The sequence below is a fragment of the Pygocentrus nattereri genome, chromosome 18, assembly GCF_015220715.1.
Source record: "Pygocentrus nattereri isolate fPygNat1 chromosome 18, fPygNat1.pri, whole genome shotgun sequence".
Taxonomy (NCBI): domain Eukaryota; kingdom Metazoa; phylum Chordata; class Actinopteri; order Characiformes; family Serrasalmidae; genus Pygocentrus; species Pygocentrus nattereri.
The window spans coordinates 24,445,576-24,470,293 of NC_051228.1; the positions used below are offsets into that span (position 1 = coordinate 24,445,576).

Below are 24,718 nucleotides of genomic sequence, written 5' to 3' on the forward strand. Positions count from 1 at the left end.
TGATGTGATGGCAGCTGCCATTATTACTGCTAAGTAACCTAACAGGAGGGTTATTTGCAGTGTGCTTTTATTTGGTCTCCAGTTGGTGGTAGTCTGGTTCAAACAGAGGTTTGTCAGGCTGCAACTGTGTTTAGACAGAATTTTGTTTCATTTCTTCGTTCAGAGTGAATTTTGTCAGTCTGGGACAAAAATGGTCAGTCCACAGACTAGTTCAGTTAACCTACAAGTAAATTCAGACAGCATTTTATTGGGAGGTTGGGACACAGTGTTCTCAGTTTTCATTTGGTTGAGTTAAGACTAGGAATGCATTGATACTGATACTGATATCGGGTATCTATCTTACACTATGCTTGTTTACTTGACCTCATAAAAATGCATTGATACGAACATGTGATACCAACTGATACCATGTGACGTAAGGCTTATTATTGTCTAATGAACAAATGATTCCAGCTAGCTGTGAATGATGGTCTGCTCACACAGGGAAGTGTTGCTGATGCTGTGACAACACAACATTGTTTGCCACTTTAAACATTCACACACAAACACACAATCACATCCAATTCCCCAATAGGTGGACACACAGGCTAGCAAAACAAAGGTGGAAAAGGTTGACATTTGGTACTAAAGTCCTTATTCTGACTTTATTTGTCTGAATAGATAGTGACTAGTTAGTACTAAATAAATGTTAGTACAAGGATTTTTTTAACTGTCTTTGTAAAATAAGCTGTGGAGAGAGCTTATTGTCTTACCGTGTACATTTCAGCCCACAGTGTGTTTAGTTAAGCTTCTGTTTCTCAATTTTTCAGCATGATTGCTTAGTACTCTTACTGCTTAGTAATTTAAATTATGGTTAGCAAAGGCATATTTGATTTAAAATCAGCTAGATTTAAATGACGTAAGTTGCTTTGCTCTCATTTACACTAAGAACCACTTAATTCTAATTAGGTTACTCATAGCTGTAGACTCCTGTACACCTACTTAGTCTGAAGAAAAAAATGCTAACAATGCACCCCTAGTTAAGACAGAATTTTATCAAGTTGCGGTTGGGTTTGTTGGGCTATAGGTGAGTTTGGACAGAAATGTCATAGCCTACAGTTGGGTTCAGGCAAAATTTGAATCACGTTGCACTCAAATTTGGCCAGAATTTTGTTGGACTGCAGTTGCATTGGACAGAATTTTGTCAGGCTATAGTTGAGTTCAGATAGAATTTTGTTGGGTTACCAGATCAGATTTTCTTTATCAGTAAAAAGATTGACTATGCTTCTAATTGGTTAACTCTTGTGCAGTAAGTGTAGAAGCGGCTACATTTACGTAACAGTAAATGTGAACTAAACAGACACCGCGTTGTCAGTAATTATAAAATCTTGTGACTGAGGCTGTAATGTTAATTAATTTTTTTTTCCTTTTTTCCAGATTTCAAAAGCAGGTAGAACTGCTGTTAATCCAAGTGAGGTATGCTTTCCTAGTAAGCAAGGTTGTTAAGTGCCATAAAATGAGCAAAAACAATTCAGTTGTTAATTATGGGTATTATTTTGGTTTTGAGCAGGTGGAAAATGAACAAAAACAAATTAATTTCATAGGTTCCTTTTGGTCAGTTCCTGATTTCAGGTGCAAAAATACCCTTAAAAAAGTGAATATTTCCTCATGAAACACTGTGTGAATGAAAAGTGTGGCTAGTGCTTGTTCCTGATTATATATATTCCTTGGTTTATATATTTAGCAATATATAGTCCATCCATCCATCCATTTTCTAAGCCGCTTCTCCGTCAGGGTCGCGGGGGTGCTGGAGCCTATCCCAGCAGTCATCGGGCGGAAGGCAGGATACACCCTGGACAGGTCGCCAGTCCATCGCAGAGCAGACAGACAGACACAGACAGTCATTCACACTCACATCTAGGGGCAATCTAGCATGTCCAATCGACCTGACTGCACGTCTTTGGACTGTGGGAGGAACCCGGAGAACCCGGAGGAAACCCACGCAGACATGGGGAGAACATGCAAACTCCACACAGAGAGGACCCCGGTCACCCGGTAGGGGAATTGAACCCAGGCCCTCCTCGCTGTGAGGCGACAGCGCTATTTATCAATATATAGTTTAAGGAATAAATATTTTGATGTGTTTTGTTTATTTTGATATTCCATCACTGGATTTAATTTAAAGCTTTGTTTTTTCCAGTGTCTTTGTTAAGTGTCTTTGCTGTTGTGATGTAATATTGATTTTCCTAAAGTTGGGCTCAGATAGTTTTGTCAGGCTGGAGTTAAATTCAGGTGGAATTTTGACAGGCTATCATTAGCTTCAAATAGAATTTTGGTGGGCTAAATTTGGGTTCAGGTAGAGATTTGGTGGACTACCATTGTTCAGACAGAATTTTGTTGGTCTTTAGTCACATTCAGACAGAACTATGTTGGGCTACAATCAGATTCAAACTGAATTTTGTTGGGATACAGTCTGGTTCTTACAGAATTTACTCAGGTTATACTTGAGTTGTCAGATTTGTATTCAGAGTCAGATCAAACTGAAACACATCAATCTTGGGCTGTAATTGGCTTTGTTCATAATTTCTGGTCTGATTAAAGCTCTTTGGAGGAATGGAGGTGACAGGCTGCCTGTAAAGTTTGGGACAGATTTGAGAAAACAAATGCACTGTGGTCTTATGACTCTGATGATGCTCCTCCTGAGCCCTTCAGCATTGAGAAGCCTGCCTGTTACAGGCAGGAAATGAAGTCACACAATAATGAACTCTTACTGAGGGCCTCTGAAGGTCGGCCTGTTAAGCGTCCATTGCCCTGATGCCTCACTTTTTCCCCCCGAGGCCGTCCAGAGCAGGAGATGAGGCGGTCAGGGTCCAGCAAGCTTCAGTAGAAAGAATATCAAAGGGCTGCGGGAGAGTGCGTGTGCATGTGTGTATGTGTCGGCTCAGAAGAAGCAGATGTGACGAACAAAGGCAGCCATTGTTACAGCACTCGGCTTGCCTCACGTGTTTCTGGGCTGGGGGCCCGCGCTCAGCAGCTTACCTGTGCTCTGTGGCCATGTTTGAGCCTGGCACAAAAGCAGAGCTGTCAGTTCCTATGAAAACATTATTATTTCCCAATACAAGATACCTGCTCTGGAGCTGGCAGTGTTCTCAGTCTTCTTAACCCTTGGCAGTCTAGAGTTTTTAACAGTTGTTTCACTATAAATTAAATTTACATTGTGTAATTATATAAACATATAAAGTACATGTTACATAATGGCTTATATTTACTGCTCATTTACATTCTGTACCAGCAGGTAAGTCTTTACTTTTGACACAGACTATTTTAATGACAGAGTAAAGGCCACTAAACACCGAAACCGTTTTTGAAGCATTTTTTACTCATCCATTAGGTAGAACCGATATGCTTTCATTATGAATAGTGTTTAGGTGCACAAACTGCGCTAGATGTGAGTCTTACATCTCTCATTTTTTTTAACAGTTGCATGGGTGAGTGAGCCATAAACTCCATAGAGAGCCTGTTAATTACACACACCTGCTTTATAGCGTTCTAAACTGTATTTTAAACTTTACATTTTTTTATCTTGGTGACCAATTAGATTGCTCAGTACTTGTCACATGGCCTTCTTATCAGATATCCTACCAATGCAATTGGTAGAACTGACATGCTTTTGGTCACATTTAAAACCTGCTTAAGCATTTATACATTTATGTCAGTGTCAATAAATGACCAAAAAGTACCAATAATGTTTTTCATGCAGGAAAGGACTTCATCACATGCGAATCATAATAAAATGTAGTTTAAAATGAGTTTAGAATCTGCTTATTCAACTTGTTTGTTTTGATTAACTGTGAGCAAGAAATAAACAACATTAAGCAACATACATTTGCCATTGCCAGAGATCTGGGACTTCTAAACTTACATTTACAGTGTCATGGTAGATGGTTGACAACGAACAGATATTCCTTTGTTTATTTAATGAAACGGAGACAAAATCCTGCCACTGTGTTGGCCAGCTCATTTATATCTGATGTAGCTATGTAGATATCTTTATCAAACAGTGACACAAGTCAAATGTTTTCATTCAGCTACCTACTTCCAAAACTCTGTCAGTTTCTCTCCAAATTCTTATTTATTAAAATACTTATAATATTTACTGGAAAATTCAATCCCTCCTTTTCCCGACTTCTTGGATTTCTCCTGATGAAATGACAGAGCAGTGCAATGCCATGATGCGTTCTGCCACTCTACTTAGTTAGCTAAGTACTCTTAGCAGATACAAACAATCAGGTACAAGACAATAGCTTGCTTAAGATACTCGCACATTTTTATTGAAGTCTCAAGGTATTTTTCTGTTTGTTTACATTTTGACTTGATGTGCACACTTGATGTTGCCAGTGTAGACATTCTGAAGGCTTTGGGATGCCATGCAATAATACCTTTGGAAGTTCACTTGCTGTTAGGACACAGTTCAAGGGTTAGTTCCTTCCAGCTTTTTCTTTCTGTGAGCTCACTCATTCTATAATTTGATGATGATGTTGTTGTTGTTGTTGTTATTATTATTATTATTATTATTATTATTATTATTATTATTATTATTACTAGATTATTAGAGGTGTTTAAAATGTATTGTTACATCATAGTAAGAACTGCCATTAGTCACTGATCACATACTCTTTAAGTATAAATAAAGGGGTTAAAGGGGAAACAGGGCTGTTGGCACAGTGTGTCCGCTTCCTCTCATGTCCTTTCAGCCTGGTGCTCGGCACAGTGCCAGCTAGGACCTCACACCCAGGAAGTGTGTATCTGCCTCCGCCTGCACTTATCAGCTGTTTAGTGGTTTCGTCTGGGAAGCTGCCAGTCACATCTGCCTGGCTCCTTTCATCTGGTGCCACGTGAAGACAGGCAGCTCTTTGAACACAAAGAAAGCAGTGAGCTGTCATAGTTTCTTTTGGTTTTATTACCTCAAGTGCAAGGCAGGTGAAAGTGAATGTGATTAAGTGTTATTTGTTATGATAGGTCATATATCACCATTGTAGCTAACAATATTGTTATTGTGTCATGAAAGATTGTGGTGGTAGATTGGGGATCTGCCCAGCATTGCTGACTCATACATTAGGAGTAGGCCTCCACACAGCAGTTCTCACCAAATTCTTTAGTTTATTCTGTGATGTGCAGAGCAGCATAGATGTTTCAAAACGGTAATATAGTAAAACATGTTGTACTGTTTAGTCAGAGGTACCATGATGCCACTTGTTCTCCTCATACTGAGGCCAATGTTGAAACATTTAGTATTGGCTGATGCAACGCAATATAACTTGTTCAAAACAACACTTTAAATTGAGCTGTTGTTAAGGCGTTTCACTTGTGATGCTACATTTGTTACAGGATTGGAAGAGATTCGTTTTTTTTCCTCTCCAACTTCTTGTCCAGCGTTTCCTGCTGATATTGGCATGATGCAGATGTCTGGAATTGAATCAGTGCATCTCCACTATCAATTGTTTTTAGCATTTATATAGGCATACACTACGTTGATATTATATTCTACTTATGTAGAAAGCAAATTGTCCCATTCTAATTTGATTATTTTGAGTGTAATCTTAACATGTGAAATTTTGAAACCAATCTCGTACCTTGTGAAGGTGGATCACTCATCAACATTGCCCAGCATACAACACACTTGTCACTAGTCTATGGACTTAACATGAGTTAGCATGGTTAAAAAAGACACCTCAAAAAATCTCAGTTAAGCATGTGGATGTGTGTGGGGTACACATTAGATGTGGTAAAACAAAATTTTCTTACGAGGAAAAACAGCTCCATTAGTTAATTATAGCATTTTACTTGATGGCTTGTTTTGCTTGACTTATCGATTGTACTTCACATGTTAAAAGAGCTTAGTGGTGTGAATAAGTTTAAAGAAATAAGTGGAGTAACTATACTGTCCTACAGCGAACTCAGCTCTTTCCTAACATCCTAGCAAGCTTTAGCAGCGTTAAATCACATCTGCTTCACACATCCACACTGTTACAGCGCTCAGACAGCCGTATTTTAGTATTATTGCATTTCCAAGCAACAAAAGTGAAAGAAAGAAGTGGGTTCATGCAAGATACGGCCCTGATTTAAATGAAAGTAAACTGAATTGATGTTCCTGTAGATGACAGATTTGTCAATATGTTCCGCTGTTTGGCAAGTGCTTGTTGTGGTCTGACCATAAAGGTTTTAAAACAGCAATTAACTAATTAGGAGCAAAAAAATCTAACTTGAAAGACATTTTTTGACTTTTATCGTAATATGTATTGATATTGACTGATGTGAAATTTTTTATCGTGATAAAATTTTTGGCCTTATTGCCCAGCTCTGGTCCCCGGACTTGTATTATTGTGGTTAAAAGATACGCCTGGCCTCAAAAGACTAATGAAAGCATACAGATAGAAAGGTTTATTCTGTAATGCATGTGACTTTATACTTCAAAAAATCAACTTGAGCCATAGCCCATTTAGATCATTGGACATGTTCAGTAAACAGAAGCATTTTAAAGTTTTGTTTTCATTATATTTTTAAAGAAATTTTGAAAGGGTTTGAAAAGCCAATAATTCTCTTCTACTCTCTTTTTTACCACTACCTTCCACCTGTCTTTTTGTCTATTGTCCTGTCTTCTTTCTTTTTCTACTCATTTCTCTTCTACTCTGTTCTACTCTTTTTTTCCCCCTCTCTTCTCCTCTCTTCCTTTCTCCACTCTTCTACGCATTTCTTCTGCTCACTTCTCTACTCTGTACTATTTATTTTTCTACTCTTTTCTTCACTATGTTCTACTCTCGCTCTCTCTCTCTTGTTCTTGTTATCTTCTCTTCTACTCTTTTCTTGGTTCTCTTTTGTCTAGTCATATCTTCAGGTCTATTCTACTTTTTCTCATTATTTTCTCTTTTGTTCTTTTCTTTATTCTGCTTAATTGCGTGTCTCTAACTCTCTCACTCTCACTCTCTCTGTCTCTGTCTGTCTCTCTATGTCTCTCTCCATGGCCAGGTCCACCACCACTATGTTAACCAGTACTTTGTTGCTCAGAAAGATATGAGGCGTTCTCGGCTGGGGTTTTATGGGTTAGCCCTGTGCCGGCTTAGCCACAACATCCCTTCTAGTGGTGCCAGAACCCCAGCCTGCCTGGAAGCCACACTGAACACTCACTCTAATAAGGCGCCACACGATTTATTAGACCAAATCATACTTTTAATGTACATATTTGCTCCTGACACGTGTGGGGAGCCTCTGCCTGAGGTGATTGTTCAGTTTATGCATGTTTTATGTGAACACACAATAACTGTTAATTGCAATTCGTGAGGCTTAGCTGTCTGGAACAAGGCAAAGTTCAGCTGTGGGGATGTTGGCATGCCGTCCTCATCTCTGCTGACTTTCTGATTCACAGTTAAACTGTTTTGAGATGAATAAAACTTACTTCTCACCATCAGTGCAACATTCCTTTCCTTTGTGTGCTCTTTTACCATCTATGGGCAAACACGGTGAAATGAGTAAAAATTTGCTTAAGTTGCTCTGCACCTCCTAATATTCCCCTTCCAGACAGTGTGCAGAAGGGGGTCTGAGGGGAGTTCTGTTATGTTGTTATTCCTGTGGATAGTTTTGTCTGCTGTGGAGTTGGGTCTTTTTACCCATTAACTGGAGAATGCCTATTTTGAGATCTGTTGATAATTTTTCCTTGACCAAACATTTTAGTGAAAGGTTTTGGGTCATATACACTATAATCAATTCCAGATAACAGGAAGATTTCTAGCCTTGATAGATGTTGTTATATTTGTTTTCAAGCCAAAAGTTGCAAAAGCTTGTTTTTGTTTTGAGAATGTTGCAAGGGCCACTGGATATTATTGTACAGTAGAATCCTTTACTAACAGTCTATTCAATCTTTCATTCACAGTGATGAACTCCGAAAAGAGGCACGCCAGCTGAAGAAAGAGTTACTTGCAATCAAGCAGCGGAAAGAAGAGACCATGAAAACCGAGGAGGTCGACAGTGCTGGTACGCATCACTCTGCAGACACTTCAGAGATTTACAGATTTACAGCTGTGCAAAAGTCGATGACCACAATTTCATTTATTTCATTTCCAGCAGAACTTATTCATTTTTCAGTGTCAGAAAAAAGTCGAAAAATTGCACAGAAGCCTTAACGACTAAATTTAATGTAATTTTTTTTCCATTATTTTTTTTTTTAGCCGGGCCAAATACCGTTTTTTTGGGCTCCGAAGCTTCTGTTGTAATGATCAGTGAATATTTGAAGCTTCATCCCTTTCCATTGTACAAAGTTGTACAGGAATGTACTGTGGTATTGCCACACTGTGTTGTATGTAGCTCAATTTATTAAAAAGAAGAAATGTTTATTTTGAGCTGCTTTAAGTACATTTGTACAAGGACTTTTATGTTGAAGAGCCTGAATACGGGTGGAGTGGTGTGTTTTCCAGAGGAGAGCAGAGGGGTATGTTTGTTGCTGTTACCACTGAACAGGCTGTTTGTTCTCGCCATGTTTCGCACTGTTCTCAGCTAATTGAAAACAGCGATGTGGTATGGACAGTTACTTAAAAGAATATCCAAATTCTAAAATTCAAAACCAAGTACCTACCCATCGAGTGATATCCAAAATAGTTTAGTAAGCTTGGCCAAGCCATAATTTCCAGGAGTGCATTTTGGTTGCATTTTCTGCCTCTCACCATCCATGAAGATTACCAATTTATTTTAATCAGCTTATAAAACCTTCTTACATATGTCCAGATCCTTTCAGGCCCATAGTGATGATAAGCTCTATGTACTGTCTGATGGTGACAGTGTTCGTGGTCTATTTGGTCTTGCACAGTTGTTAGGAGTCCCATTTTTCTCTGTATCTTTTAGTGCTTTTTTGATTTCTGATTTTCACTTATTTTCACTTTCTCCTCCTTATACAAGTGGATGATCTTGTGTCTGATCTCTTAAATGAGTGGTGAGAAGGCTAAATGCACAGTACTGTATGTCTTCTTCTAAATTTCGATCAGTAGAGGTTTTTCATTCAGCATTTGTAGTAGCAGCGTGAGTTCTCTGTTCACTTGCAGTAAATTGGTGCTTGCTTTTGTTCTTTCCACTGCTATATCTGATCTGTCTGGGACAATAGACAGTTAACGTGATAGACATGGGTAACAAACCAACATAGCCCTGTTTTTCTACATTAGTCTCTGTTTTTGGGTCAAAAATAGCCAAGATTGCTTGTGTATGTGTGTCTGTGTGTGTTTCTGTGTTTGTGTTTTGAAGCTTATCCAGACAAATGTGGCATTCTAAGTATGTCTACTGTGACCAGGCATTTTTCTTCTCCACATTATCTGTTGCTTCATACAGTTCAAGCTCTGGTGTTTGTCAGTGCACCAAGTGATGATGAAACATATTTTTGGTCAGTCACTTTAACCACATAAACAGAGACAGTTGAAGTCAGAAATTTTTCCTTGCAACCAAACAAATCCATTTTTCAAATCTGTGGCTCGTGGAATGCCTTAAATAAATAATCACAAGTTTCCCATGTGTGATTCCCTCTAGGCGGGACAGCGTTCAGTCTTAAGCAGGCTGCCCCATGATATATAATGGGTGTAAAGTGCAGCTGACCTGTATGATTGCAGTTCAGGACTGTGTACTAAAGCAGCATGTCAGTGCAAAGTCACGTTAAGAACTTTGGAAAGAATTTGTTTTTACATATTTGTCCTTACTTGAACTGTTCTGGTAGAAGCGTGATATTTCTATTAAATGCGATCTCCCCTTTGGATGTGCTGGTGTTAGCATTGCGGGTGTAACAATACACATTATTTCAGGTTTGATATGTTGTTTGATACTGAAGTCAAGATTTTTGATACTTGATATATTAGAAATGTTTGCCTCTGCTTAGTTCTAATTATACATAGAATGATTTGCAGTAGATAAATAAAAGTGCTGAAGTAGTTTTTCCACAAGCTTCTACGATATAAGCTCTGAATCCCTTAAACTGAAAAGCAATTTAAAAAAAAGTATTTTGAGTGTGGGCATATGCATAGAAGAAGCCCTCCTTCCTCATCCTCCCTCCTCCCTTGCCTCTTTACTATTATAGGATGCACCCAGTCGAGACACCCACATCAGACAGGGATTGATGACATGGCAAAAATTTAACATTTGCATTTCTTTTACATTTTCACAATACATGATATGTATCAGAATATTTAGTTTTTCTAAAGGTTTGGTAAATTGGAATAGGAAAAAGCCCCAGTAGTGCTATGTTTAAAAATACTCTCAAAAAGTGTGAAGACAATGATTTTATGCAGTGTTTCATATACCACGCTGCAGTAAATCCAACTCTCTATGTAATGAAACGTGCCATTGGTCTTTGTTCTTCAAGTGCTGATGATATTTGCAACTTAATCAGAAAAGCTTAGTATATTGCAGCTTCATTGTGCTTTTTATAAACAGAAGGGACAAGCTGCATTTCTCATAGAACTGCTTAGTTAGTTTTAGCCTGAACCATTTTCACTCGTGAAAAAATACATATCACTGCTGTAAGAACAAAACCTTTTATCTTCATTTTTGGCATTTTTTTCAGTTTTTGTCATAATGTCAAAATGCTTGTTGTCTTTTACATTGTGTGTTAATTTCATGATCCAAAATAAACGGCACATGACTTGGAATAATTTTGGTTCCACTGACTTACATTAGAAGTAAGGTATCTTTTTTCATCTCTGGTAAAGTTACCATTGGGTAACAGGTTTTGTTCCAACAGCAGCGACATATACCATGATATATAACAAAATGTTTTTATTGTGCTGTGATATAAGTTTTTAGACCTGCATGTCCACTGTTATCCTATATGTGCACTAGATTTCCAGAAGTATTCACTTGTCTGCCTTCACACAGCATATGGACTTGAGTGACATCCCATTCTTAATCCAGAGGGTTTAATATGATGTCAGCCCACCCTTTGCAGCTATAACAGCTTCAACTCTTCTGGGAAGGCTTTCCACAAGGTTTAGGAGTGTGCTTATGGGAATTTTTGACCATTCTTCCAGAAGACACTGATGTTGGATGAGAAGGCCTGGCTTGCAGTTTCCACTCTAATTCATCCCAAAGGTGTTCTATCAGGTTGAGGTCAGGACTCCACACCAAACTTGCTCACCCATGTCTTTATGGACCTTGCTTTGTGCACTGGTGCGCAGTCATGTTAGAACAGGAAGGGGCCATCCCCAAACGGTTCCCACAAAGTTGGGAGCATGAAACTGTCCAAAATCTCTTGGTCTGCTGAAGCATTAAGAGTTCCTTTCACTGGAACTAAGGGGCAGAGCCCAACTCCTGATAAACAACCCCACACCGTAATCCCCTCTCCACCAGACTTTACACTTGGTATAATGCAGTCAGACAAGTATCGTTCTCCTGGCACCTGCCAAACCTAGACTCGTCCGTTGGATTGCCAGACAGAGAAGCACGATTCGTCACTCCGGAGAACACGTCTCCACTGCTCTAGAATCCAGTGTAGACGCTTTAGACCACTGAATTCGAATGCTTTTCACTGAATGCTTTGCATTGCGCTTGGTGGTGTAAGGTTTGGATGCTGCTGCTCCTCCATGGAAACCCATTCCATGAAGCACTCTGCTCACTGTTCTTGAGCAAATCTGAAGGCCACATGAAGTTTGGAGGTCTGTAGTGATTGACTGGAGGTCTGTAGTGGTTGGCGACCTCAGCATCCACTGACCCCGCTCTGTCATTTTATGTGGCTGCTGTTCCCAATCGCTTCCACTTTCTTATAATACCACTGAGAGTTGACTGTGGAATATTTAGTAGTGAGGAAATTTCACAGGTGCCATCCTATCACGGTACCACGCTGGAATTCACTGAGCTCCTGAGAGCAACCCATTCTTTCAAAAATGTGTGTAAAAGCAGTCTGTATGCCTGTGTGCTTGGTTTTATACACCTGTGGTCATGGAAGTGATTGGAATACCTGAATTCAATGATTTGGATGCATGACTGAATACTTTGGCAATATAGTGTATATGATTTATTGTTACCCCTTCATTCCAATAGAACAAGTAAAGCAGCACAGTTTCACTGTCCACATTTTTTCTAAATAACAGTTGCTCCCGTTTATAGACACTCTGATTTATCCTCTTTCACCCCCTTGAGTACTGAGTGCTTGAACTACCACAGTAATTTTAGAATGCATGTTGAGTTTGTACAGCAGGGCCATGCATTTGGAGTGCATTGGCCAGGCATCAACATTTGTGTTTACCTACTTGCATTGTGTATGTTTCTGGCCTTAGTCAGTGAAAGGCCTGTTTGAGGCGTATGTTCTTGGATAACCTTTTCCCTGCTTCAAGAGATCAGAGGAACTTTTAAAAAACAACTTTCTAAAAGGAGCTTAACAGCCTTGCACTTCATTTGCCTTAGTAACACTGTTCAGTGTTGTCTGCTCCAAATCCTTTCTCACCAGTACATTATATTTCATTAAAGCCCAATAGATTACATCGACATAAAAAAAGCCCCAGTGAGGTATGCCTTCCAGTGGTCTGCTGTACAGTCTTTTCCTCCATCTCACTCTCCCTCCTTCGTAGCGGGGAGGTTATTCAGTGAACCTTAATGTGTGTCTCGGCCAGTTCAGCTGAGGGCAGGCGACTCTTTGAAGGTTCCTCTCATTACACAAACGTGTAGGACGGGGGAAGTTTGTGCTCGCAGGGCTGCGGCGCACTGATCTGTCAGTGGACACCACGGGAGGCTGGAGATCTGCTGTAACGATAGGGCACTGGAGTGTGTGTGTGTGTGTGTGTGTGTGTGTGTGTGTGTGTGTGTGTCAAGTGAAAAGGACAGCTTAATTTCACTGCAAGGGGTGAAAGAACAAGAGACAAAGAGAAAGGAGAGAGTGACTGGGGCACAATGAGACAGAGAGTGAAAGACTGATTGAGTGAGGGAGAGGCGCTCTCAATCCTTCAGTCTTACAGTCAGGTTAAATCAGATGAGCTCAGGTCCTTATCTCTTTCTCCTGGACTGAAAGTGTGGCCCCAGGGCCTCTGCATTTTTGCCCCAACTTTCTTTGAGGATTAGTGTAGGCCTTAACTTTGCACAGCATGGCCTTTGACCTATTCCAAGCTTTGTGTGGTACCCCTGTTGTATATCAATGTCTTCTCATTTCATGTTTTCTAAGGTGTGTCACCCTGACCCTCTCCAATACACCCAAAAGCTGTTTTTTCCTTGTTGAATGCCTGGGAGTTCAGCCTGGGGTGTGGTATTTGCATTAGTCACAACCACAGAGTTTCAAATGGTGAGTGGAATTAGATTAGAGAGTACTTGAGTTGATTACTCAGTGTGAACAACCAAAACCAGTTTATTTTCTTTCTTCGCATAGAAAAAAAAAACATTTTTTTCAGTAGGAATTTCAGATTGTTGTCAGGTTGTTGTCCGTAATTGTAGTTTACACCCCTAAAGCCCCCCTCCCCCAAAATAAACCCACGTTAATCCTGTGCTAATTGTTATATCCTTTGGAGAAGGAGTTTTTGCATTTTTTTGTGAACATGAAGACACTGGAAGAAGCTTTTACTTGTATTCTCTTTGGGTCAAATTGGGCTGATATAGACTTATAATTGCAACATTAAGAAATGCTTAAAAAAACCCACTCCACAAATTTATGCTTTAATTTCCAGAGAAATCATTAACACAAACAAAACAAGCTAGCCAAGAGCTATTGTTAGCTGTACGTTCATTCTTCAAAATAAATTTTTCAAAAACAGTGCTCATTTAGTTAGTGTTTTTACTGTTACAGAAGCTACATAGTGCCACTGGAAACCCATTGATTAGCATATTCTGGACTTTTTTCAACTCAAATTTGAAATTGCTGATTGAATTGTGCATTTACAGTTGCGTTTCCCATTTGCTTGTGGATCATTTGAGACATAATTCATGTTTAAATGCATTTGTGATTCTGTATACTGGAAAAAAAATAATATGGAAAAGCAAAGCCTGGAGCATTAGCAATTGCTGCATTTTAGAACTCTCCTCCAAGACCAGGGTTGGGAATCAGTGCGCTAACCCACAGTGGCGCTGTGTCTCCTTAATAGGAATATCCACTAATGGCTGTCTAGGTCCTCTGACAGTTCTGCAAGCCTCTGCCCGAAGCCAGTCATCATAACTTTAAAATTGACACTTGTGACAGCCACAGGTCCTACTAGTTGGTTTTGCAATTTTCTGCCCCTCACGTAAGTCTCTCCCCAACATCCTGACCATAGCATTTGATTAAGACAATGTAAATGAACTGTCAACAGTACTTTTCCATATTACGTTTTTCCAGCTATTGTAAACAGAATTTGTTTTTTAGTTATGTCTTACATAATGTACAATCACATGGAAAATGAAATTGTAAATACGCAATTCACTCAGCATTTTCAAATTTGTATTTAAATATCTTCTAAAGTGAACTTATAGCCTGGTTTAATTGGACTGTTTTTACTTTTATTTTAATACTTAATTTACATACTTAATTGCAGTTTTTAGGACAGACATTTTAGGCAGTGCTAAGTTTGTTACATTTATAGGTCAGTTACAGGGTTATTGTTTGACAATGTTGACGAGCGTACTATCAACCCCTACTTTGAGGTCTGCCTTCAGAAAGTGTTGGATTGGGCTAGATATTTCACACTTTGTTCCAGTCCTTATAACTCTGTGCTCTTACCCACATTTAACCCAAATTTCATAGATTTCCAGATTTTGTCAATACAAAATAACTTCTGTTCTCACAAGACTACGTTCACTAGACAGACAGCTAGGTGGTTGCTTAGGGAGATGAATGCATTGCATATGAAGCTTTTTTTTTATCTGACTGCTATGTTTAAATCATGTAGCTGCTTCTATATTTGTAATTTATATTAGGTATGCGTTTTTGTACTAATTTTGACATTCAAGTTACTGAGTTTCGGATATTTGGTCAACAACAGGGAAGAAAAAAGTTAAAACAGAAGTTTTGAATATTATGCAAATTAGCAAAAAATCTAAGTAGGCAGAACTAAATATTCCAAATTCCAAAGTTGTTTGTTTTGACCCAGGATAAGGGAAACAAAAGAATTTGACCAGTTGGGGTATTTTATGTTACCTGGCTAGATGCACACAAACCACACCTACCCACCAAGTTTGGTGTCTCTAGGACTTGCGGTCTCTTCTCAACACGTTTTTCAGGAGAAAAAGAATAATAATAAGAAGAGAAATCAGAGCAATTCAGTAGGGTCCTACGCATTGTGGGCTTGGACCCTAAAAAATTGGTGTAGGGCTGTTTGCTTACTTTTTGGATGGTAGCGCTGAGGTTAGGATACTAAAATTTGAAAATGTTAGCCAACAGAAAACAGTAGGTTTTTGTTTTGGATGAGCAACAGGGGCTTTTTCTTTAGATCAGATGGCCTAATAAGCTAAAACTAAAGCTAATCAATACCACATAGTGTTGATGAGGACTTGCCTTCTATCTCCTCCACAGTAGAATTTAGTGCCAACATGTTAGTCTGTTTTAGAAATGTATTTTCACTCTTTTTGAACTTGGCTAACATCAGGCAGAGTCGTTAGCCTACTTAGTGAAAAAGCTATGACAAAGCCAGCCACACCATCACTGCCTTATCAGTCATGTCCTAGACAACATTAAAGCATAAAGCATAGCTGAATTGTTGGTCTGCATATTTCCTCTGTCCTCCAGTGGTGATGCGCAACAAATATACAAATAGTGATATTATATACAGTGATTTCTTTTCCAGTGCAGATCGGTCGTAAACATTACAGCCGTCTTGTGGTAAAATTACGCGGCCCCACCTCCCCATTTAAAACTAATCCTGTCCAAATAGTATTTAAGATGAATATAGCTCACCTCATTGCAGAATTCCAGATGTTGTCATGCAAACCTGCCACAGATCCTTTTTTCATCACTTTCCTCAATCCATCTCTGGACTTCATTGCTCCCCGTTACGACCGCTGCAGTTTCTTTTAAGAACACTTAAACGGGTTCCTACGCCAACATGCTGTTGACATTCTTCACATTTTTGTGGGAAAAGTGGTGCGATGAGTGTGTTTTTTAATATTCAGAGGGTCTTTAAAATAAATAAATAAAATGGAAGTGTTAGATATCTTTATGTTGACTGAGGTATGGTATGTTTAGAGTCCTATCATTTAGGGTTTTTTTGAAGGGGCCCTTGTGGTAAACACAAGAAGTAGATTCTGCCTGGATGAAATAGACCTCTGTCCAATCTGCTGGTCACCACCGAAAGATCCGGTGATATTTATATATTTATTATATTATTTAGGAGAATGAAATTACAGCAGTAGGAATTTGGGTCCGGCGTGTGCGCTTGTTTTGATTGGATGCTGTCCCCTCTCCTGCCGCTGGACCAGAAGAGGTCATGGGCCGTTTGGAATAGACATGTTCACCGTGTGCTTGGCAACATCTGAGAAAATACCAGGGAAAAACCAAGACAGTGAGGGGAAACTATTCCTGCTCCAAAAAGAATTTAAATTCAATCTGTGATATCTTTGCTTATCGAGCAATCTAAAACACACAAGGAGGAAAAGGCAACGGAGAATGATGAAACAGAAAAAAAAAAGGTGCTGTTTTGAATGTGCCATTTTTATGGTTATTAGCTCACATTGGTGGTTCTTTTCTGGCATATTCATCACTCTTACATTTTCAACAAAGGAAGAGGACTGGAAGCCCAGACTGTTTTCCATCCAACCACAATCATTTTATTTTAAAACAACTCAAATAGCTAGGAGCTTCCAACTCTTGGTTAAAAGCGAAAGTTGGCTATTCTTGACAGCCTATCTTGTCCCACCCCCTGATCTCAGTACTTGGCTTTTGAGCACAGTTTGAAGTTGGCTCTTTCTGCTGCTTGTGTGTACACAGTGTGTGATTACAGCTTTGTCTTAGGTCAATAAAAGCAAACAAATTCTTGCTCTATGCACTAATAATGGTAACCCACTTTTTTGGCAGCCGCTGGCTTGTTTTAGGAAGAAGCCAATTGTCTCCTCAGCAATTTACCAACCCGGCTAAAAGAGACACGTACCTTTTTTTGTGTGTGTTTTTGAGTTATTATTTTCGACAGACATCTCTTCAATTTTCAGGACATAAATTATAGCATGTTCGTCTGGTCTGGTTTTCTCTTTCTTGGCATGGCCATCATGTGTAAGAGCCAAAAATAAGAGACATGCTAAAAACGCTATCCGTTTTATACCCACCCTAAATGATGTGGCAACATTCTTTTTACCACTCTGAGTTATTTATATGGGTTATGCCTCTGTGCATGGGGTGTTTTATTTCAATGGCGCCTTGTCAGTCAAAGCCGTTGATGTGGAAGAAAAATTGTGAAAGACTAATCTTTGAAAAGCATTTGTAAGTGATGGTTAAAAAAAGGCAGTTCAGCATATCTGAAGCATTTGTGTGGATTCACAGGATTTGTATGCCACTGAGGATTAGCATCTCAATAAGGAGCATTTTTCCAAATGCCTGAAATCAGACTCTTTGCAGTGTGCCAAACCACCATATCTGCTTTTATTTCCTGAATTGATGCTATTATGCTTGTCCTGTTATGTCAGTTTTGCACCCAACCCAACACTATGGCTGTTCACCAGTACTTAATATTTTAAATAATATGGCTGTATTAGTGTTCTATTGTGTACCATTAATCCAAGACTAGCTACCTTTGCTAATTGATTCTCTCTTTTTGGGAATTGTAATAATTGCATCTTATATTGCTGTCATACCTCTTGCATCCAAACACAACTTTTAGCCAGAACTTGCATTGAAACAATGCTAGAATGAGTTAATCCTGAGCAAATGCCATATTGCCCTATTAGCGCCACAGATACAAGATACAGTTCGTAAGATACAGTTTGATTAAGAATTACAATATATTTTTCTCAAACAGTACAACAGTGCTTATTTGAAGGAATAATGTGTACATATTTTTTTAAATCCATAAAATAAATTAAAATAGTATTAACAGAAGTGCAAGATGTATAGTACATATCATATAGTACAAGTTTATTTACAGTTAGATCTTGTATGTCTATGTAAAGTGGGGCTCTTACTTTCTGACTGAAATGAGTGTGTGATGGGATTTTCTTATCATTCCCAGCAAACTGGGAGTCTACAAGACTCCACAACTGAATGCACGTGCAACTCAGAAGCTGTAAACTTCCCTGTAGAGTAATTTTTTTAACTCTAAGCGCTGCATCTGTCAGGAGAAGTAATTGTTGTGACTCGTACTTTCTGCTTGCTCAGCTACCTGAGATATTTGGGTGATGTATTCACAAATGAGTTATCAGCACAAGCATTTGGTATTTGTGCAGTGTTGTCACCGTTCAATCTACCACTCTATTCCCATCCTTACTGTACATGACTGGGAAACTAAAACGTTCCCACATGAGATGAATGTGAGGACTTTGCCTTTTCCAGCTAACTTACTTCTTCTTTAAACTTTTTATAAAATAACTATTAGGCTAACCAAATCAGTTTTTACATGTTTGATTATTAATTTTAGGAATATTGTGAGTTGTGTTAAGTAGAACTATAGAAAACATTCCTGTCTGTTTTCGATTCATAGAACGTGTTTCGTGACCCCATATAAAAAAAAATATTAACATGCCTATCAATATAATAAAACATTTTCCAACTGTCCTACCTTGTCTTCAAGTGTAGCTGACATTGTGCTATAGTGTTTATGGTAGATAAAGTCTATCAGGTAGTGTGGACAAGTATAAATGTTTCTAATGGTGAAGAGAAAGAAATGATGCTGAGCTTCCAATAAAGAAAAATAAAACAAATGATGTACAGAAGTGCAAGAGGTCTTTAGTTTGGGACCAAAGCAATAACAAAGCAATGACTGATAACATTCTCACACATTAAACAACACTCAACAAAGCTTTTATTTTTTAAAACTATGTGCTCTTGATAAACCGTTTTGCTTGCTTTTATGAAATATTAGAATGTAAAAATACATGCATTAGTTAGATCCTGCTGGTGTGGGTCAGTTTCCTTTCTTTTAGTGATGCACACAAGACCTGCTAATATCTTCTCTTTAGGGATAATCTGAAGTATTGTGAAGGAAAAAATTCTATACATGAATGAACATTCAAATTCTGCTCCTGTTTCATTTTAAAAGTTAAAATTGCATAGTTCCATGTATTGAAATTAACAAGTAATATTATTATGATTCTGTACTACAATATTTTAATTGCTGCTTCAGCACTTGCAACTATCCAGTTCTACCTCATCATTCTAATTCTTGCTCCATCCGATAGTAATGATAACCCATGTTTTGGAAGCTGCTAGCTTGTTTTACGGAAAAGCCAGATGTCTCTTCAGCAGTTTGCTCAAAAACTTTATGCCCAGAGCTGCATTTGGAATTAGGATTTAACAAAAAACTTGTGGTAAATAAACAAATGAGAGAAACCAACAAAACCAATATATAAATGCTGGAAAGGAAACCATGGGGCAACAATATGTATGTTACTCAAGACTTCCTGTGAAATTAGTCATTTGAGGCAGTAAAGCACTTTCATTAAAATGTTTGGAGTGTTTTTAAATTTTTACCACATTACATACAATGAGCCAGCATTGTTGGTTATCAGAGTTCAGCCTCATGTTTGGAACAAATTAGCACATTGACCTGGCCCTAATTTGAACATGTTCCAAGTTGATCCACCTCATCTTGGTCAAGCAGTACTTCATTTATGTTGCTTATGCATGACAGCTGTTATACTCTTGTTATGTTATACTCTTATATGTCCTCTTGAAACAGTAGTAATGGCTTGGCCCAACAGGTGTCAACTTACAGCCCTGGATCTGAGAACCATTCAGTGCCAGCACTGATCAATGGGAAACTGTTAATGTGGCTTTTGTTGCTTCAGGGGCCTTTGAAATTGTGCTCTCTTTTTGACTCTTTACTAAAAAAAAAGTGATGATTGGCAAGTGGAGAAAAAATAATCCTCCCTCCAAACGATGAGGCGTTTGTCATCCACAACAACCCCCTGGTTGCTACAACATGAGGCGTTGATTTGTAGCTTTCTTGGGTGCGAGTGACAGGAGAAGGGAGGAATGTTGTTAGAATGGCCGTCAAACTCAAAGATAGTACTTAGCGACAACAGCTGGAGCAGCGGAGGCGAGCTTTTCCTGCAGTATCCTGGGGGCGTTGTCACTCAGCGGCCTGCGAGTCCTGGACACATCACTTTTTCACTCCCATAAATCAAGAAGGAAAGCGATTGCCCCACTTGCAAAAGTGCCCCTCGTAACACTGTGAGACTGATCGCATTCGCTGTTCAGAACTTCAGGACCTTTAAAGACCTGAACACCTTGTTACATAAATAATTGCACAGTTTCCTGGTATCTAATGACTGCCATTCAGCCAAGTAACAGCCAAATAACCTGTTTGACTCTTGACTTTTGTTACTTGGTTAAGTTCCACTTAAGCGGAACTGAACTGCTCTGTGAAGTCCTGGCTATTCATTACAGAATTAGGTACACAGCCTTTGATAGTCAATAAACATCGTATAGTGGGTTAAAAATGAAAGTATTTTCAAGAGTTTTATTGTCATATGCACAGTAAAACAAGGTCACACTGTGCAATGAAAGTCTTAGTTTGATAATCCTCTTTTCACAAAAAAAACAAAGGTGAAACAGAGGTACACAAAAACTTGGTAGTTAAAATTGCAAAACATCGGTCATCCAGGTTTTTATGTCAGTCAGGCAATCAGCCATTGCAGAATATGGCAGCATGTTTAAAGGTTTAGTATGTATGTAAATTTGAGGATTGTCAACATAGCAATGGAATTTGAAGACCTTCCTATTTCATATTATCAAGTTGATAATAAAAAGTAGCAGGCCAAAGACTGAGCCCTGAGTAACACCATGTGTGTGGCTAGATAGATCAGACCTAAACCTAGATACCAATTGGTCTCGATCAGTAAGATGATATCCAGTTTTCAGGTCTACTTAAATAATGTAGTATTCATTTAGTAGCTATATAGACTGCAACGCAAACTGGCCGAGCTATTCTCAACTTATAGAAGTGTGCAATAGTAGTTTGGACCCGTTGGTGACTTTTTAAAAGGTTTTAAAGCTATTAGTGAAGTAAAACAACTACATAAATTATTGCCAGTGTACTGCAAGCATTATTCTTTATTCCCTGCAGTAATACACTCCATGCACGTTATTAAATGTTCTTTACTTAGTATGTGTATTAAACTAATCTTTAAATAGTTCACATGAACAGACAGTAATCTTGTTGCAAGACATCATCTTTCAAAATCTGGTCCAAAGTTGTAATAAACATGCTAGGTGTGCTATTTTCTATAGATTTAAAAGGACGTGCAGTTTTCAATCTCTGTGGATGTGTTTTAGAAATCCTCAGCTCATTACTTTTTCTGCTGTCTGTCTATTTTTCTATTAGCACAGGCCACAGACTAAACATTTTCAAACACAGCCAACTCCAGCCAGTGGCTTTCAGACTAACACATTCTCTCAATGTTCTCTCTCTGTCTAGGTCTGACTCTCGCTCTCTCTCTCTCTCTCTCTCTCTCTCTCTCTCTCTCTCTCTCTCTCTCTCTCTCTCTCTCTCTCTCTCTCTCTTGCTCTCTCTCTCCATTGCTGAAAAACAAATTTCCAGCATCTCTCCAGTGTGGTTTTCAGAGTGACATAAATACGAAGAACAAACAAATGTTCCATTTCAGAGAAGAAGGGGGGGAAAAAAACCTGGGTTAGTAACATGGCAGAGCTAAAGTGAAATAAATCAGCCATGCCTGGAGGCTTCACTATGTGATGTAGTTTGTTTGTTCCACCTTTTTTTAGCTTTGGCTCGGTACTGTCAAAGTCTCCGTGACCTGAGCAGCCAGGTGAGGCCATTTGGTGCAGAATAGAGTTGTAGTGGAAAAAGCTTTAGGAGTACTGGGCACGCTCTGTCCGGCTGCTTTGTGACATCAGTGCCAGGGCCGTCTGCGTTTGGAGATTTTTGCACTGGTGCATTAATGCTTCTAGACAGCGGTGTCAACAAAGTTGTCCCGCCATTACCGACTCTTCCAATTCCATAAAAATGAAGCATGTGCAGAATGCACCATGTTTACATTTTGTACCCTGTTTTTTATATGCTATGGTTGGTGCTTTGGGAAAGCATCTGAGAAGATTTGATATATGTCACCTTCTCGATACATACTGAGACTTCTAGAGAGAGGCCCAAGATGCAACTAAAGTTCAAGGCCTAGCAGAGTTTGTTATGGCTGCCACTTCTCAGCACTTAATGGAATTAGTTCACTTTGGCCTTCAGTTAAATATTTAAAGAAAAGATGTGCAGAAGTTGCATCATTTTGGGTACAATAAAATGGCCTGCTTCTCATTTGTAGCCTCCTAAAATACTGCATCCTGTCAAGCAAAGCTCCTTCCTTTACAGCCTGAGCCAGGTTTTATTTGTCTGCAGTGGTTCTGACAGTAACTTGGTCACTTCTTCCGTCTGTTTTCCACTCTCTCTGATTTGGTTTCGATATGTCCCGCTGTAGGGCACTTCTGATATTCTTTAACAGCAGCAATCGTCAGTCTACTTCTTTTAGTTCAATCCCCAAAGCTGTAAGAGTTGCTTTTCCATTTAAGACCCTCTGCCCAGAGGTATCGTTTCCAAGAGCTCATGTTTAGCTTCAAGGCTACACCGAAGAATCCAGCATAGTTTTCTCTGTTTTCTAAAAGAACTTTACGTTATTTTGGAAGTCACCAAGCGGTTTCATGGCACTCCTGAGCCAATTCTTCCTCAGAGCCATAGCCTGTATGCTTGCTGATTTACAATTCCAGTCAGTAGGGCTGCACATAATATGGTTCCTTAACTGTTATTACAGAGCCAATCACTGAATGTTTTATTGTGTACTATAGGATTGCTGACCAATCACAGATGTTCTTTGGGTGTTGGAGTGAATCAAGGCATTCACATGACCCAACATAAATAATGCAAGCCAGTCTTTAACAACATTGTATGTTTTACAAAAGTCACAGATGACCTTTTATTTAATTTCCAGTCAAAATGGCTGTTAAGTACAAGTTAATCATTTTTCAGCATAGTGAAAAAAGCAAGAAACATGTACTTAATGGGGGGTGGGGGGGTGGGGATTGGTGTAAAGAATGCTTGGACTCTGGAGTAATGAAACACATTCTGTGAAGTGATGAATCATGCTTCTGGCAGTCTGATGGATGAGTCTGGGTTTGGTGAATTGGGGAATGAGATGTCATAAAAAAAGCTCCTGTGGGTGTAATGTGTAGGTGTCCGAATACTTTTGTCCATATTGTTTGTTTGTGTGTGTGTGTTGCGGGGGGGGGCTGACTTAAGATGCACATTTGACTGAAGATGGCAGGTTTTTTTGTCACAGCTAGTGCTGTGAGGTCCTTGATCTCAGTGTGCTGTCCTTACTGTAAATTTTTGTGGGTTTTATAGATTTAGTGTACAAAAAAAATCCATCTTAGGCTTTACATTTGCAGAAAGTCGTTTGGACTTGAACACAGCTATAAATTTTAGCCTTAGCACTGATGAGGGTCTCAGGGCCTAACGTTTGGCAGTGACAAACAGATTATTCTTGGAAGAAAGCAGCCCACTGCAGCAGTCTTCTTCATCGGAGTATGCAATATGAACTTAATGTATTTCATAGAAATGTTCTTATAATAATAGTATATCACACTGTGGAATTTCTTGTTTTTTGTTTTTCTTTCTTTCTATTCAAACTGTCCGTCACACTGAATTTTTTTCTTTGACCCCTCAAACTTTAGGCTTAGTATTTTTTATTAATCTTCAGGTGTATTGTCCAGTAACTATATCAAACTATTCAGTAACTACTCTAAAACTGTAATGTATGTAGTTATGAAAATAGGGAAGGGAAGTATGGGGAGACACTTTATTTTGAGTGGTTCTTTTTAAATAAAATAAACACTCTATAATGTGTCAGAAATATATTGTTGCTGTCCACAGAAAACCATGTACCTCCATTTTGGTGTTTTTTTTTTTTCTTTCTGCATCATTTCAATACACCACCTTTCCTTTACGGCATGTGAAAATTTAATGATGAGTGGACCAATAGAAATGTTCTAAAATTGCTTGGAGTGAAATTTCTTTACATTAACTTACATAAAAAGAGGGTTTTTGCCTTCTGTAAAGCCACTATTTTGGAAATACTTGTTTTTCTTTGGGCAGCAATGATATGAGGGTTAGGCCCGAAACATAGGACATGAATGCACACACTTCGAGCTACACAGGTGGGGTTTCCACACGTAGTTGCATTCAAAAATGCGTCACAGCGCATTTCATAATGCAACGCAAGCGCAAGCTGAATTCTGAGCATTACAGCAAGGGGCACTAAAACAACAGCCAAGCCAGACCAAACAGCCGAGCCAGACCAAGCAGTCTTGAACCACCAGCGTACTTTCTCAACTGCCATAACAGATGAGCAGGCACAGGGAGCAGTTGGGGGTTAGGTGCCTTGCTTAAGGACACCTCAGTCATGTACTGTCGGCACTGGGGATTGAATCGGCGACCTTCCAGTCACAGTACCTGTTCCCTAACCTCCAGCCCATGACTGCCCCACATAATAAATAAATAAATAAATAATTGATTAATTACAACAACAATAAAATATGATCAATTATCACATTTCCATTCCAAGAGAAGAGGTAAAACAGCTCCTGTACTGCCCACATTCAGCTGTTGAGGCTGTTGGAATA

General features: G+C 38.9%; 1 protein-coding gene across 1 annotated transcript in view; it reads left to right on the forward strand.

Annotated features, from left to right (window-relative positions):
- The window catches only part of cwc27 (CWC27 spliceosome associated cyclophilin), a 60,284-nt gene that overhangs the window by 23,054 nt on the left and 12,512 nt on the right, over window positions 1-24,718 (forward strand). Inside the window, exon 11 of the mRNA XM_017725515.1 lies at window positions 7,907-8,007. Coding sequence (XP_017581004.1) covers window positions 7,907-8,007 — 101 coding nt within the window. The remainder of the gene's footprint in view (window positions 1-7,906; window positions 8,008-24,718) is intronic.